Source organism: Cetorhinus maximus, chromosome 22 (assembly GCF_964194155.1).
Source record: "Cetorhinus maximus chromosome 22, sCetMax3.hap1.1, whole genome shotgun sequence".
NCBI lineage: Eukaryota > Metazoa > Chordata > Chondrichthyes > Lamniformes > Cetorhinidae > Cetorhinus > Cetorhinus maximus.
In genome coordinates, this window is record NC_135900.1 from 53,211,737 (window position 1) to 53,229,885 (window position 18,149).

Genomic DNA, 18,149 nt, shown 5'->3' on the forward strand with positions numbered 1-18,149 from the left:
AAAAAGGAGGTAGAATAAGCCCAGGGAACTATAGACCAATAAGCAAGAAAGTTAATGGAATCCTTAATCAAAGCTCTAACAGAAAAACATTTAGAAACTGAAAATATAATAGCACAGATTCTAAAAGGGAAGGTAATACTTGATGAATCCTATTAAATTCTTTAAAGAAGTAACAGAAAGGATAGCGTAGTAGACGTCTTATATTTGAATTTCCAAAAGTCCTTTGAGGTACAACATAGTAAACTCACGGCCAAGGTCAGTACACGTTGAGTCAAGACGAAAAACCAGTAAAATCTGGAAATGACTGGTATAGTCCGAACTGGAGTTTAATTTTATGGTACTGTATGCAAGACCAGTTTGGACCAATACCAGTCAATTCCCAAGTCTTACTGTTTTTTTCCTTCTGGGGGTGACTATAAAACATAAAACAGCAAGTAGGGGTTAAAGGTAGTTACCCAGAATGGAAAATGGTGAAAAGTGATGTTCCACAACAATCAGTATTTACATAAACAATCTGGGCTCAGGAATTGGGTGTATAATTTCAAAATTTGTGGATGACACCAAATAAGGTGATTTAGTTATTATGGAGGAGGATTACAACAAAATGCAGGAAGACACTAATAACCTTGCAGAATGGGCATGCAATTGGCAAATGAACTTCAACATAGGTATCTGTGAGGTAATGCAATTTAGTAGGAAAATTAGCACCTAAATTAGCAAGGGAAACAGAGGGATTCGGAGGTACACAAATCACTAAAAGTAGCAATGCAATTTAATAAGGACATTTTAAAAAAAAGAACAAGGTGGTCATTTCTAGAGATAGAATTAAAAAGCAAAGTTACATTTAACTTGTACAGAACCCTGTTTAGGTCACACTTGCTGGAGTTCTGTGAATAGTTTTGCTCCCCATATTATAAAAAAGTTATAGAGGTCCTGGAAAGGCACAAAAAATTGATTTACTAGAATTATACCAGAATTGAGAGATTTGATTTATCACAAAAGATTGAACAAGCTGGGACTCTTTTCTCTAGAAAAGACTGAAAAGTAACCGGAGGTCTTCAAGATTACAAAATGGTTTGTTAGGGTAGACACAGAGAAGATGTTTTCACTTGTGGAGGAGACCAGGCCTGGGAAACTAAATATAAAATAGTTACTAAGAAATCCAATAGGGAATTCAGGAGAATTGCCCAGAGAGTAGTTATAACGTGGAACATGCTACCACAGGGAGTAGCTGAGGCAAACAGCACAGATGTATTCAGGAGAAAGCTAGAAAAGCTCATGAGGGAGAAAGGAAGAAGAATACATTGATGGGGTCTGGGTAAAGGCTGGCCTGTTTCTATGCTCTAATACTTTGCAATACATGTTCTGAAGTTTATAGAACAAAAAAAAGCTACAAATTAGTGTAATGTGTTGTTCTCTCACAAACTCATATATGCTCAGACTCTGTATTTAAAGAAAACATGCAATATAGACTTTTGCCTTCAAAGTACTCCTCTTCAAAAAAATTATGAGAAACAGCTAGAAGCTAAAGAAAAATATACCAGCTGTTCAGCTAATTAACTGATATTACTGCACCCAGGAAACACGCACAGACTGCATATTTTGCATAAAACTAATCAAGTCACAGCTTTACAAACTTCAATCCCAGACTTCTGGGGAGGCCTTCAATTAAAAAAGGTGAATAAAGCATTAACAGGCACAGAAAACAATTAATTGCATTGTGAAATATGCATTTTAATTTGTTTCATTCAAATCTTTATTTCCAGTTACTCAGAAATATAAGACAGCCATTTTTTCAGAAATTATTAAGTGAGAGGAAAGATAGCAGCAGCGCATAATTATAAAGCTTATAGTTAAATTGTGACAAATCATAATGGACATAGCCAAATTGACTGGGAAATGTGTGCATATGTATTTACAAAAGAAAAAGTTGACATAAAAGTATGAATAATAGTCATGAAAGCAGGAAATAACATTTGCAGGCAGAAAGTGTACAACGTTTGTAAGATTTTAATACATATAAATGGGGTTAATATGTAGTGCAGCTTTTTTACATAATATCTACTGATAATATCTACTGCTCAAAAAGATATTGAAAATGGAAGTGGATGATTGTGTTTCTGGTTTCAATAAGCTAGAGGTGCCCAATCTTAGATATGCTAAATTTTATACCCTTTCAGTGATAAATATACCCCTTCAATTTTGTAAATTGGTCCTATAACATTACTGAAAACATCCAAAATACAGACCTCAAGATTTTTTTTGAATCATTTGAGTGCATATAAGCATCCTGCTTAAAGGCAGGCAGCTTTAGTTGCAATTTAATATTTTTATTAAGTAAAACTTCCACAACATTGTGGAAACAGTGGTTTGCTGGAAGAAACAGTATCTAGTAAAGTAGCAAAGAATGCATTGTCTTTAAATGCTAGCTGCAAGAAACCAAACAAATGTGGAGTAAAGGAATGTTAGCATTTTGATTATGATTTAAACTAGAGATATCCTAAGCCACATTATAATCTCATTGAAATGTATTGCTAGACCTTAACTACCATGCAACACACATGGGAACAGACATATGGCCTTTGGGTTATATGTAGCCCCTGAGTACTGTTATCCCATGAAACTCAGTTCTATTTCCATTTTTTAAATTCGGTGATTTCTGCTTTTTGAATTTTGTGGGCCTGGACGAATGGAAAGAGCTAAGCTTAATGCTATTACTTCATTGTCGAACAAGATATACAGGAACACTAAAACTGGTTAATGCCAGCAAGTTTAGCTATATACTGTATACAAATTAATGACAATACAGATTACTAAAGCTTCATGGTACAGATAGATCTAAGCAGTTATAAGACAAAAAGTATGGATGCTCCTGCACTCAATGATTGATTATGTCCATTAGTAAAGGGTAATGTTCGATTGCAGATGGATAGCAATGGAACTATTGAGGTTTGGTCATTAGGACATAAAAGAAGAAATAGGAGCAGTTGGCCAAATGGCCCATCAAACCTGTTCCACCATTTGATAGGATCGTGGCTGATCTTTTACATCAACTCCACTTTTTTGCCCCATTTGAGTTCATTCCAGGAACTTGTGACATCTTCATAAGAAAAATGATAAGGCTCTTTCCCTCCCCTCAGTAAAAGGTTTTATCACTCTTTCGAAAAGACGATGTACAATGAATTAAACAGGTTTTTAAATATCACTGATGTAGGTAAGGTAACTAGGGTTGCTGTTCAAGGAAGATTTCTCCATCTCATTACATTTTGGAAGGATACTGATCATTGAAACACTTTTGTTGCATGTAAATTGTTCTTTTTTCCAGTTTTGATGAGCTGAAAAATATGGTAACTTTGGTCTAGATGCTATTTAATATTTTAAAATTAATATCATAAGCATCTAAAATCAGATCGTACTCCTTATAATTAATATCAAGTAATCCAAAATTCTTTTGAGGCAATACCTACCATAAAATCTGCAAATGTTATAGCTATCCAACAATTAGCGGCCACCAAATCCCAACTGCAAATTAACTGCCAAGAGACAAACCAAATGGCTGAAATAATGTTCATATATCCATCCTTAATGTAGAACAAAACACAACTGTAACATTCCCTGGTAGAAATACATTGTGTCTTTAAAATTAATAATAAACTTATGGGATGAAAGTCTTTTTCCTCTATCAGATGGCAGTGACCTTATCATTAGAGGTGGGAAGGATGCCACTCATTTGAGATGCACATATATTATTTTAAAAAAAGAATCTCTTTTATAAAATTACATTTTTAAATTAGTCTTTAAAACATACAATAACAACCGGCAAATTTTGCTGCTTGGATTTTCCACTTGCATATTTAATATTAAACGGAACAATGTGACAACCAAAAAAAACTATGCAGCTATGACATAATAACATAGGAACATAGGAGCAGGAGTCGGCCATTCAGCCTGTCGTTCCTGCTCCACCATTCAATTAGAACATAGCTGATCATCCACTTCAGCTCCTCTTTCCTGCGCTATCCCCATATCCTTTGACATTATTAATATCCAGAAATCTATTGATTTCTGTTTTGAACATGCTCAATGATTGAATTTCCACAGCCCTCTGGGGTAGAGAATTCCAAAGATTCACCACCTTCTGAGTAAAGAAATTCCCCCTCATCTCAGTCCTAAATGGCCTGCCCCTTATTCTGAGACTGTCTCTCCAGTTCTAGACTCACCAGCCAGGGGAAACATCCTAAACGCATCGACCGTGTCACACCCAATAAGAATTTTGTAAGTTTCAATGAGATCACCTCTCATTCTTCGAAATGCTAGAGAATACAAGCCCATTTTCCTCAATCTCTCCTCATAAGAGAATCCTGCCATCCTCTTATTGCACTCAATAAAGCCTGCTGGAAGATAAGGAAGCATTTTTAAGGTGCACAGGGTTTCAGTCCACAGTAAAAAGCAACTGATTTTCTTTTAAAATTTAAAAAAAATCTTATCAGTCAAAGCCCTTAGCCGAATGTAAGTGGCCAGGAGATAAGGAAAATCAGCAGTGTTTCAGCGATATCACATATTTCTATTTATAAACATATTTCTTACACATTATAATTTATGTAGACTTTTAAAAGGAAACTAAAATTAATTTAAAATTGTTTGTGATTCTCCATGACGTGACAATTAAAAGGATGTCAGCTTTTACTTTTAATATTAGAAACATAGAAACATAGAAACTAGGAGCAGGAGTAGGCCATTCGGCCCTTCGAGCCTGCTCCGCCATTCATTATGATCATGGCTGATCATCCAACTCAATAGCCCGCTCCCGCTTTCTCCCCATACCCTTTGATCCCTTTCGCCCCAAAAGCTATATCTAACTCCTTCTTGAAAGCATACAATGTTTTGGTCTCAACTACTTTCTGTGGTAACGAATGCCACAGGCTCACCACTCTCTGGGTGAAGAAATTTCTCCTCATCTCAGTCCTAAATGGTCTACCCCATATCCTCAGACTGTGACCCCTGCTTCTGGACTCCCCCCACCATCGGGAACATCCTTCCTGCATCTACCCTGTCTAGTCCTGTTAGAATTTTATAGGTTTCTATGAGATCCCCCCCTCATTCTTCTGAACTCCAGCGAATATAATCCTAATCGACTCAATCTCTCCTCATATGTCAGTCCCGCCGTCCCAGGAATCAGTCGGGTAAACCTTCGCTGCACTCCCTCTATAGCAAGTACATCCTTCCTCAGATAAGGAGACCAAAACTGCACACAATATTCCAGGTGTGGTCTCACCAAGGCCCTGTACAATTGCAGCAAGACATCCCTGTTCCTGTACTCCAATCTTCTGGCTATGAAGGCCAACATACCATTTGCCTTCTTTACCGACTGCTGCACCTGCATGCTTACCTTCAGCAACTGGTGTACAAGGACACCCAGGTCTCGTTGCACATTTCCCTCTCTCAATTTATAGCCATTCAGATAATAATCTGCCTTCCTGTTTTTGCTACCAAAACAGATAACCTCACATTTATCCACATTATACTGCATCTGCCATGCATTTGCCCACTCACTCAGCTTGTCCAAATCACACTGAAGCATCTCTGCATCCTCCTCACAGCTCACCCTCCCACCCAGCTTTGTGTCATCTGCAAATTTGGAGATATCACATTTAATTCCCTCATCTAAATTAATATATATTGTGAATAACTGGGGTCCCAGCACCGATCCCTGCAGTACTCCACTAGTCACTGCCTGCCATTTGGAAAAAGACCCGTTTATTCCTACTCTTTGTTTCCTGTCTGCCAACCAGTTTTCTATCCATCTCAATACACTACCCCCAACCTCACGCGCTTTAATTTTACACGCCAATCTCTTATGTGGGATTTTGTCAAAAGCCTTCTGAAAGTCCAAATAAACCACATCCACTGGCTCCCCCTCATCAACTCTACTAGTTACATCCTCGAAAAATTCCAGTAGATTTGTCAAGCATGATTTCCCTTTCATAAATCCATGCTGACTCTGTCCGATTCTGCCACTGTTTTCCAAGTGCTCAGATATTAAATCTTCTATAAATGGACTCTAGAATTTTCCCCACTACCAATGTCAGGCTGACTGGTCTATAATTCCCTGTTTTCTCTCTGCCTCCCCTTTTAAATAGTGGGGTTATATCAGCTTTCCTCCAATCTGTAGGAATTGTTCCAGAGTTTATAGAATCTCGGAAGATGTCCACCAATGCATCCACTATTTCTAGGGCCACTTCCTTAAGTACTCTAGGATGTAGGTTATCAGGCCCTGGGGATTTATCGGCCTTCAATCCCATCAATTTCCCCAACACTATTTCCCTACTAATACTGATTTCTTTCAGTTCCTCCCTCTCACTAAACCCTGTGTTCCCCAACATTTCTGGTATGTTATTAGTGTCCTCCTTTCTGAAGACAGAACCAAAGTATGTATTTAGTTGATCAGCCATTTCTTTGTTCCCCATTATTAATTCCTGTTTCTGACTGTAATGGACCTACATTTGTCTTCACCAATGTTTTTCTCTTCACATACCTATAGAAACTTTTACAGTCAGTTTTTATGTTCCCTGCAAGCTTACTCCTGTACTCTATTTTCCCCTTCTTAATCAATCCCTTGGTCCGCCTTTGCTGAATTTTAAACTGCTCCCAATCCTCAGGTCTGTTGTTTTTTCTGGCCAATTTGTATGCCTCTTCCTTGCATCTAATACTATCTCTAATTTCCCTTGTAAGCCATGGTTTGGCCACCTTTCCTGTTTGCTTTGGCGCCAGACAGGAATAAACAATTGTTGCAGTTCGCCCATGCGCTCTTTGAATGTTTGCCATTGCCTATCCACCGTCATCCTTTTAAGTAACGTTTCCCAATCCATCATAGCCAACTTGCGCCTCATACCATCATAGTTTCCTTTATTAAGATTCAGGACCCAAGTCTCAGAATCAACTACGTCACTCTCCATCTTGATGAAGAATTCTATCATATTATGGTCGCTCGTCCCCAAGGAGCCTCGCACAACTAGATTGCCAATTATTCCTTTCTCATTACATAATACCCATTCAAGGATGGCCTGTTTTCTCATTGGTTCCTCAATGTATTAGTCCAGAAAAACATCCCATATATAGTCCAGGAATTCCTCCTCTACAGTATTGTTACTAATGTGATTTGCCCAATCTATATGCAAAGTAAAGTCACCCATAATTACAGATGTCCCTTTATTACATGCGTCTCTAATTTCCTGTTTAATGCCATTTCCAACATCACCAGCCCAGTTTGGAGGTCTATATACAACACCCACTAATGTTTTTTGCCCTTTAGTGTTTCTCAGCTCTACCCATATTGTTTCCACATCGTCGGAGCTAATATCTTTCCTCACTATTGCGTTAATTTCCTCTTTAACCAGCAATGCAACTCCACCGCCTTTTCCTTTTTGTCTGTCCTTCCTAAATACTAAATACCCCTGGATGTTCAGTTCCCATCCCTGGTCACCCTGCAGCTATGTTTCTATAATCCCGACTATATCATACCTGTTTACGTCTATTTACGCAATTAATTCATCCACTTTATTGCGAATGCTCCTCGCGTTAAGGCACAAAACCTAAAGGTTTGTCTTTTTAACATTATTCGTCCCATTCCCACTATTTTTCACTGAGGCCCTGTTTGATTCTTGCCCTTGCTTTCTCTGACTATCACTTTTCTTATTCCGCTTTCTGTCTTTTGTTCTTGTCTTTGATTCCCCTTCCTCTGACTCCTTGCATAGGTTCCCATCCCCTGCCATTTTAGTTTAAACCCTCCCCAACCACTCTAGCAAATGTTCTTCCTAGGACATCAGTCCCAGTCCTGCCCAGGTGTAACCTGTCCAGTTTGTACTGGTCCCACCTCCCCCAGAACCAGTCCTAATGCCCCAGGAATCTGAAACCCTCCACTTCACACCATCTCTTCAGCCACGTTTTCATCGCATATATCCTGCTATTTCTACTCTGACTGGCACGTGGCACTGGTAGTAATCCTGACATCACTACCTTTGAGGTTCTACTTTTCAACTTACTTCCTAACTCCCTATATTCTGTTTTTAGGACCTCATCCCTTTTTTTACCTATGTCGTTTGTACCAATGTGTACCACGACCACTGGCTGTTCACCCTCCCCCTTCAGAATGTCCTCTAGCCGCTCTGAGGCATCCTTGACCCTCACACCAGGGAGGCAACATACCATCCTGGAGTCTCGTTTGAGGCCGTATGAAATGCCTATCTAATCCCCTTACAATTAAATTCCCTATAACCATTGCATTCCCACACTTTTTACTCCTCCCCTGTGCAGCAGAGCCAACTGCGGTGCAACGAATTTGGCTGTTGCTGCTTTCCCCTGAGGGGCCATTCCCCTCAACAGTATCCAAAGCGGTATATCTGTTTTGCAGGGGAATAGCCACAGGAGATTCCTGCACTGCCTGCCTAGTCCTCTTGCTTTGCCTGGTAGTCACCCATTCCCTTCCTGCCTGTGGACTCTTAGCCTGCAGTGTGACCACCTCTCTGTATCTGCTATCCACGATACTCTCCACCTCACAGATGCTCCACAGTGTCCCCAGCCGCCGCTCCAGCTCCAAAAAATTATTCTATTCAATAATTTACTTTTGAATATTTACATTCACAAGTTGGTTCAAGTAGGCAGCACACCACCATCTTCTCAAGGGCACTTAAGGATGGCCAATAAATGCAGGCCTTGCCAGCAATGCCCACATGCCATCAATGATTAAAAAAAATTAACTGAAGAGCACTCATGTACTGTTAGGTAGATAAAAAAAGCCTGATCAAATAATCTGCATGTAGCACTATATCCATATCATTGATATACATAATGAATAGAAACAGTCCCCTATATCCATTTCCAACCAAACTGTCCCTAACTCCTCTCTTCTTTCTCCCTTCTGACCAGTTTTTCATTCAGTTTGCTACCTTTCCCCTAATTCCAAGCCCCAGACGACTTCCAATAGTCTCCTGTGTGGTACCTTATCAAAGAATTTCTGAAGTTCCATGTAAGTTATATCCACTCTACCATTCACACAGAAAAGTGTGAAAATCATAGAACCTTAGGAAAGTTACAGCACAGAAGGAGGCCATTCAGCCCATCATGTCAGCGCTAGCTGAAAAAGAAAAAAAAACAGCTGCTCATTTTAATCCCATTTTCCAGTTCCTGGTCTGTAGCCTTGCAGGTTACAGTACATTAGGTGCAGATCTGGGTGCCTTTTAAATGAGTTGAGGGTTTCTGCCTCCACCACCAAACCAGGTAGTGAATTCCAAACACCCACCACCCTCTGGGTGAAGAGTCTTTCCTCATGTCCCCTCTAATCCTACTAACAATCATCTTAAATCTGTGTCCCCTGCTAACTGCCCTCTATGCTAGGGGAAACAAGGCATCCCTGTCGACTCTATGTAGGCGCCTCATAATCTTGTACCCCTCAGCCCCAAGGAAAATAACTCAGCCCATCCAATCTTTCCTCATAGCTGCAAGCCCTAGCAACATTCTTGTAAATTTCCTCTGTACTCTCTCCAGAGCTGTTTTGCCTTCCTGTAACGTGGCGACCAGAACTGCACACAAAATACAAAATTCCAGCTGTGGCTTAACCAGTGTTTTATACAGTTCCCTCATTACATCCCTGCTTTTGTATTCTATACCTCATCCAATAAAGGAACGCTTTCCATATGCTTTCTTTATCAGCTTATCCACCAGTCCTAACACCTTCACTGCCCTATAATCACTATTTTCTATGGTATTATCCAAATACTTTAATTTAAATATTTCCCTAAATTTATCTGAATTTTTTTGAAAAATTAGTATCTTTCTCAATAATGTTGTTGAGTGTAGTTTGGTTATCAAGGCTCAAGTATTTCAGAAGCAAAATAGAGTGAGACTCCTTCTAGGGTACTTCTCTTTCCTCGGTATTTTGGATGCATTCCAAATTTAGATTGAATTAACATTACAACTGAAAAGTTATTATGAAACAAATATATAATATATATATATATATATATAGTGCTTTTAACATCGTCAAAAACCCAATGAAGCTTCACAAAGCATTATCAAACAGAATTTGACACGGACCCACATAAGGAGATATTAGGGTTGATGACCAAAAGCTTGGTCAAAGGGGTAGGTTTTAAGGGTGTATTAGAAAGGAGGAGCAAAAGGCAGAGAGGTTTAGGAAGGGATTTCCAGAGCTACAGCTTCAGCAGCTGAAGGCACGGCTGCCAATGGCAGAGCAATTAAAATGAAGGATGTGCAAGGGACCAGAGTTGAAACAGCACAGATATCTCGGAGGGTTGTAGGGTTGGAGAAAATTACAAAAATGAGGGGTAAAGTCGTGAGAGATTCGAAATCAAGGATGAGAATTTTATAAGTGAGGCATTGCTCAACTAGGAGCCAATGTCGCCTCAGGATTGAGGATGCCTTGCTTCCACACCAATTCAATGGGTTCTGAAATGGCTGATAAGTCCAATGTGTGACCTGCAGACTCTGCCACATGCAAGTCAGGTGGTGCCTGCAGGACTGGGTAGATAGGTGGTTCAGAAGTTTGTTTGCTCTTTTTAAGACATCAACTTCGCCTCTGCAGGTTCCTGACGAAGCATCGCAAGCAGTCCAGTGTCAGAAATCCGCTCTACTAGCCAAGCCTAGAGTTATCAAAGACACGATGTGCATTTCAGCAGCAGATGAGCTGAGGCTGGGGCAAATTTGAACAACGTTACAGAGGTGCAATAAGCAGTCTTTGTGATGGTGCTAGAATTATAGCCTGAGTGCATCCTTCATCTATGATTACTATGAAGGAAACCTCTAGGAATTGGAGAAAATCTTAAACTTCAATATTTGAAACATCACAAGTTTGATGAGCTCATCCTAAATCTTTATTCAGAAAGAACAGTAACTTTCCCTTAAATTATTCCAAAGTTTTTGTCTCCACAATTCTACTCAGAAGTCCAAACAACATGTTGATCGAGCACTGCAAAAGGAACTTCCCGACATTAGAATTTTGTGATACTGTTTTGTCCTTTACAGTCAGCTTGAAGCTGTAAAAAATCTGTAGTGAGTTACTGATTAGAACTTTCATCACCAAGGATTGCAAGTCGAAGATTTCATTGATCGTATTGCAATAGTTCATCAGATATTAACCCAGTTAGCAGTTAGAAAGAATTTTTAAAGACCACAAGGAGAATTTAAATAAAAACTGATGTTTATAAATATTTTTGAAAACAAGATAAGTATCTTGTTCATTTTGCTTCACTTATCACCCAGCTTTATCTCCTCAGTAAAGAGGCTCTATCAAGGTGATTCTGATTATAACTCTACAAGGAAAGATAAATGAGACAGCACTCTGCCAAACAAACCAGCCAATATTTAAGTAGCAGTACTCCCTCCTGTTGAGGATTTGACTCCTTATCGATTACTAGAGGCACCTAAGGAACACCTCCAAACCTCAAAAGATGATCTATGTAGCTCAAAACAAAGAAAAGGCAGTCCTGATGAAAGATTATGTCTGAAACATCAACATTTTCCTTTCTTTACTGATGCTGCCTGACCAGCTTGGTGTTTGCAGCATTTTCTGTTTCAGAGTTCCAGCATTGCAGTACTTCTTATTTTAACTATCTGTATGCTCCATTTATTCTCTATTCTCACCACTACGCACCCCATCCCCACCCACGCACACACATAGCCACCCTTGTATTTGCGCACCATTTTACCAAAGTAGGCAATATTCACCTGTCAGCATTAAGAGCCAATGTCCCTAAGCCATTTGGTTATATGGCCATTGTAGTTGAGCCAAGCTATCCTCACCACACACACCTCCACAGGAGCTGCCGGATAGGGAATAGGCACAGGACCTTCTATAAAATGTTAAAAGCAAAAAACTGCGGATGTTGGAAATCTAAAACAAAAACAAAAATAAAAATACCTGGAAAAACTCAGCAGGTTTGACAGCATCTGCGGAGAGGAACACAGTTAACGTTTCGAGTCCATATGACTCTTCAACAGAACTAAGGAAAAATAGAAGAGGTGAAATATAACCTGGTTTAAGGGGTGATGGGACAAGTAGAGCTGGATAGAGGGCCAGTGATAGGTGGAGATAGCCAAAAGATGTCACAGACAAAAGGTCAAAGAGGTGTTGACGTTGGTGATATTAAATGTTTCTCCCTACCCCGTGTGCAATGACACAGCAACCTCAATGCTATCCTATCAAGATTGTCTGCATTGACCATATTGAAATGATTGTAATATTCATTGATTGTACTGATGCACCTTGTGATCCATGTGTAAAAGTTGAATCTGATTGTACTTTTGTGATTGTGATTTTGAAATGTTTTGGAATGTTCTTCCAGATATTTTATGAATAAAGTATATTTTTCAAAAAAAAAACTAATCAAACATCTGGCACCTTTCTGGCCAACTACACGCTTTAAAAATACCCTAAACCAGAGAAAGAACGAGAAAGTTATTTTTATATAGAAAACGAATACTTATTTGACACAAATACAACCAAAGTCATATCCATAATTTCAGCTTTGTTTTTAAACAGTTCATGGCCAACATTAATGGAGTCCCAAAAGTAAACAACTTGGACGCGGAAAGAGGATTCCTGAGGTTTACAGCAGCGAGGAAGTGTTCTGTGTGAAGTGTTAAACTGGATCCCTAGTTAACAGACGCCCTGCGATTATAAACACTTAAATGTCACCCCGGGAATGGGAGCCAACTCAGATTCCAGTATTTATGCTCGCCTGTTGTGTCTCCCCCAGCAGCGTTCAACCCCGTGCTTCCTTACCCGTTTGATCCAGCGTCTCCGGTCTGTGGAGAGAAACGTTCATGTCCCTCTTTACTGCAATCCTCCTGAAATCTTGCTGCATGGTGAGCTCCTTTACCACCGAGTGGGAGGACGGGCCGGGCGGGGGGGTAGAAAACAAAACCCTACTCAATAAAACACAAGGCACGACCACAGAAATGCGAGACTCGACAAATTGTTCACATAGCGCAGCACCCACTCGGCTGCCTGCGATCAGCCAGTGCGTTCGCGTCCCGCGGTGGGCGTTAGGGAAGCTTTCCAATCAGAGCCCATCACCCAGGTAACCGCGCCTATCCGCAGGTGGACCTGTTGCTCAGTCTGGAGAATCACCTGGGCTGTCAGTCACAACGACGTTACGTAAAACTTTGCGGTTAATCGTTTTATGCTAACACCTTCCCCTGAAAACAACGCTGACGTGTTGAATTGCGCCCCTTGCCTGTTTCACCGGTCATTGTCACACTTCTCAGACGTCTAAAACCTCGTGTGTTATTTAACTGCCGCCTTAATAGGCCAGTGAGTCTAACATCAGTGGTAGGGAAACTTTTGGAAAAGATTAATCTCCACTTGGAAGGGCAAGGATTACTCAGAGATAGTCAGCATGCCTTTGTCAGGGGGAGATCAAGTCTAACAAATTTGATTGAATTTTTCCAGGAGGTGACTAGTTGTATAGATGAGGATAGTCCAGTTGATGTAGTCTACATGGACTTCAGTAAGACTTTTGACAAGGTCTCGCATGGCAATTTGGCAAATTGGATCCAAAATTGGCTTAGTGGCAGGAGGCAGAGGATGATGGTCGAAGGTTGTTTTTGTGACTGGAACTCTGTGTCCAGTGGTGTGTCACAGGGTTCGGTGCTGGGTCCCTTGCAGTTTGTAGAGTACATTAATGATCTAGACATGAATGTAGGAGGTATGATCAGTAAGTTCGCAGATGACTCAAAAATTGGTGGTGTGGTAAGTAGCGAGGGGGAAATCCTTAGACTACAGGACAATATAGACGGGCTGGTCAGATGGAAAGAACAGTGGCAAATGGAATTTAATTCTGAAAAATGTGAGGTGATGCATTTAGGAAGGACTAACAAGGCTAGGGCGTATGCGATGAAGGGTAGGACCCTAGGAAGTACAAAGGATTAGAGGGACTTTGGTACATGTCCATAGATCCTTGAAGGCAGCAGGACAGGTAGTTAAGGTGGTTAAGAACGCATATGGGATACTTGCCTTTATTAGTCGAGGCATTGAATACAACAGCAGGGAGGTTATGGTGGAGCTGTATAAAGCTTTAGTTAGGCCACATCAGAAGTACTGTGTGCAGTTCTAGTTGCCACACTATAGGAAGAATTGATTGCACTGGAGAGGAAGAAAAGCAGATCCACCAGGATGTTGCTGGGGTAGGCTGGGGTTGTTTTCCTTAGAGCAGAGAAGGCTGAGGGGACCTGATTGAGGTGTACAAAATTATGAGGGGCATAGATAGGGTAGATATTAAGAAAGTGTTCCCCTTAGTGGAGGGGGTCAATAATCAAGGGGCAGGAGGTTTAAAGGGGATTTGAGGAAAACATTTTTCACCAAGAGGTGGGGGGGTATCTGGAACTCACTACTTGAAAGGGTGGTAGAGGCGGGAACCCTCACAACATTTAAGAAGTATTTAGATTAACACTTGAAATGCGGTAGCATACAGGGCTATGGGCCAAATGCTGGAAAATGGGATTAGAGTAGATAGGGATTTGATGACCGGCGAGGACACGATGGGCCGAAGGGCTTCTTTCCCTGCTGTAAAACTCTATGACTCTATTAATAATTTGTCTCCATTATTTCCTTTGTTTCCTCAATCTGCCCTTTCTCAGATGCTTTTACGGCCAGACATGCAATTGGCAGTCTTAAAGGAAAAGTATAAGTCAGTGCAAAGGGGAAATAATCTTTGTTTTTACATATCAACATGGTTTAAAATATCACAACTTTAGCATTGCCTTTAGCATTGTTGTTGAGGTTCAACCAATCCCCCCTCAGCTGGCAGCTATCTTCTAATGCCAGCCAAGTATAGGAAGGCCAGCAAGCCATTTGTAAGATCATGATGTCCATGCTGGCAATTACGAAAATCTAACAAGTTTGAGCAACAATTCAAGGGACATATAGCATGAACAAAGGAAAGTCTTGTGAAGCTGTATCAAGCAAAATTAAATCTTCTCAGAAAGGTAAATTTGACTATCTTCCACAGTTAGTGAAGAATGCATGAAAACAAATAATTACTTTAGCTTGGCATATATCACAATCTTTTATTGTTTTTTTCCAGATAGTTAATATGACCTGTGCTGTAAATATGTTATTGTCACATATTTACATCTAATACATTTGCTTACTCGTTTAGCCTAGAATAAGTCTGCTGGGGTGCTTTATTGATTATAATGGATTACAAATCCTTCAAAAGCACATTAATGAACTTTTATTTCGATAGTTAAGCTTGTTGGGATGTTCTCAAAGGCATGGAACATTGAGGTTTGCCTATGTGAGTGAACTAAGATATTAAGAACCAGCTAAGATAAAATCAAAAAACTGCAGATGCTGGAAATCCAAAACAAAAATAAAAATACCTGGAAAAACTCAGCAGGTCTGGCAGCATCTGCAGAGAGGAACACAGTTAACATTTCGAGTCCGTATGACTCTTCAACAGAACTAAGTAAAAATAGAAGAGAGGTGAAATATAAGCTGGTTTAAGGGGGGGGTGGGACAAGTAGAGCTGGATAGAGGGCCCGTGATAGGTGGAGATTGCCAAAAGATGTCATAGACAAAAGGACAAAGAGGTGTTGAAGGTGGTGATATTATCCAAGGAATGTGCTAATTAAGGGTAGAAAGCAGGACGAGCAAGGTACAGATAGCCCTAGTGGGGGTGGGGTAGGGTGAAGGAATTGAAAAAGGCTAAAAGGTAGAGATAAAACAATGGATGGAAATACATTTAAAAATAATGGAAATAGGTGGGAAAAGAGAAATCAAAACGTTAACTGTGTTCCTCTCCGCAGATGCTGCCAGACCTGCTGAGTTTTTCCATGTATTTTTATTTTTGTTTAAGTACCAGCTAAGATTTGAAACCAAAATATCTAGGAGTAAGAAAAGACTCAGGAGAATTTAACAATCGTCTTCACGCTTGAAGAGCCTAGCAACATTAAAATCTTCTGGGAAAATATCATAAAACAATTAAAAACTGATGTAGTTATTCTGTGAGAAAGGAATGTCAGGATTAATTGCTCTTAAAAGTAATATAAAAGAATGTTTCCAGATTGGCAGGTGCACTTAATCTCAATAAATTTAATTAGCTTTTACTGTTGGATCAGAGGAATTTTTCAATATATTGACTAATTGTAGTTCAAAAGTGCTTTGTTTTTTGTTTCTTTCCCAATAGTAAACTGTTCAAAATGAGAGACCTATAATCTCAAATGTTCCAAGTTTTACTGACTAAATTTGATTTCAGAAAGTGATTTGTAACTTCAACAATATAATCTATAATCCTGAAAACATTCAAAACATTCACAAATCAACGATGTGCTTTTAAGGTTAGCTCCATCATATTTAAAAAATGAAATATTTCAATCATTTACCCTGAAATTTAGCCCACTTTTATAGCCCTGCTAATAACTTGGGGCAAGAGTCGGGCAAATGGGGTCCAAAGCAGGCAGCAGATTGTCCTGACCTGGGCAGCATGAGGCCTGAGCCTCTAGCCCCTTAGCGTCATCTGTGTAGCACCAGTCAGTCTCTCATTAGGAAACAGCAGGAAATGGGTGGGATCCAACTCGTAGAAGGCCATTTTAGGGATGGGTTTGGGAGGATTTAGTAATTGGAGAAAGCCCAAGTCAGGGGAGGCTTAAATATTTTTTTCTGGGGCCTATGAACAGTCCTCCTGTGTATTCTCCCACCCTGCTCCCCTCAAGGAAAGTGAGAAAAGGTTAAAAAGGTTCTGTGCATTTTTATCTTTTCTGGCCGGCACTTCTCTTCCAATATAGAGTGGTTTGTTGGGAAAGATACAGTTTCCATGGAGAGGAGCACTTAGAGTTTAAATTAATTTTTTGTGGCCCTGCTTTGCAGGCAGCAACCAAGCGTATGAAAATTTTCTTTTTATATGTAGTTTGACATTAAAGTTTTAAAACTTGCTTTAAAAAAAGCCTCTGTTTAAAATAACAATCTGGTCTTGATAACGTCTTTGGAACCAGATGTGCATACTTAATGGAGCACCCTAATTGCTCAGTAAAATTTGGAATATGCAAAATCATCACGCGAAGTTAGTAGGCAAATCACACAGGTGTGTTTAGCAATCCACAGTGTCTGCCCGGAAGCCCTGAACTTTGGACTATGATGCAGAATTTTTTTTTTTTTTTTGCAAAAATATACTTTATTCATAAAATATCTTCAATCACATTCCAAACCATTTCAAAAACAACATTACAAGGGTACAATCCAGGTTAAACTTTTACAAAATGTATCACCAGGTGCATCAGTACAAACAATATTACAATCATTTACAGCCTTTCATTTTGATCTGTACAGCCCGAGGGGCTCTAAACAGTTCCCAGTCTCTCGGTGCGCTGTGGTAGAAAGGTCTTAGACAGCGACCCTTCCCCATTGCGCCTTTGCGGCAGCTGCCCCAAGCTTTAGTGCGTCCCTCAGCACGTAGTCCTGGACTTTGGATTGTGCCAGTCCGCAACAATCGGTCGGGGACAACTCTTTGTGCTGGAAGACCAACAAGTTTCGGGCAGACCAAAGCGCGTCTTTCACCGAGTTGATGATCCTCCAGCTGCAGTTGATGTTTGTCTCGGTGTGTGTCCCTGGGAACAGCCCGTAGAGCACAGAGTCCTGTGTCACAGATTTTTTTTTTTTTTTTTGTAGAAATATACTTTATTCATAAAATATCTTCAATCACATTCCAAACCATTTCAAAAACAACATTACAAGGGTACAATCCAGGTTAAACTTTTACAAAATGTATCACCAGGTGCATCAGTACAAACAATATTACAATCATTTACAGCCTTTCATTTTGATCTGTACAGCCCGAGGGGCTCTAAACAGTTCCCAGTCTCTCGGTGCGCTGTGGTAGAAAGGTCTTAGACAGCGACCCTTCCCCATTGCGCCTTTGCGGCAGCTGCCCCAAGCTTTAGTGCGTCCCTCAGCACGTAGTCCTGGACTTTGGATTGTGCCAGTCCGCAACAATCGGTCGGGGACAACTCTTTGCGCTGGAAGACCAACAAGTTTCAGGCAGACCAAAGCGCCTCTTTCACCGAGTTGATGATCCTCCAGCTGCAGTTGATGTTTGTCTCGGTGTGTGTCCCTGGGAACAGCCCGTAGAGCACAG

The 18,149-nt window shown here is 40.2% G+C and overlaps 1 protein-coding gene across 2 annotated transcripts in view; it reads right to left on the reverse strand.

The window, feature by feature from the left end:
- Positions 1–18,149, reverse strand: part of LOC144696699 (FYVE, RhoGEF and PH domain-containing protein 4-like) — a 428,322-nt gene that overhangs the window by 326,101 nt on the left and 84,072 nt on the right. The window contains exon 2 of one of the 2 annotated variants that reach the window (XM_078568320.1): positions 12,800–12,864. In XM_078568320.1, coding sequence (XP_078424446.1) covers positions 12,800–12,842 — 43 coding nt within the window. In that variant the 5' untranslated portion in view covers positions 12,843–12,864. Of the gene's footprint in view, positions 1–12,799; positions 13,162–18,149 lie in introns of those variants that run through there. The other variant, XM_078568319.1, reaches the window with a different exon arrangement.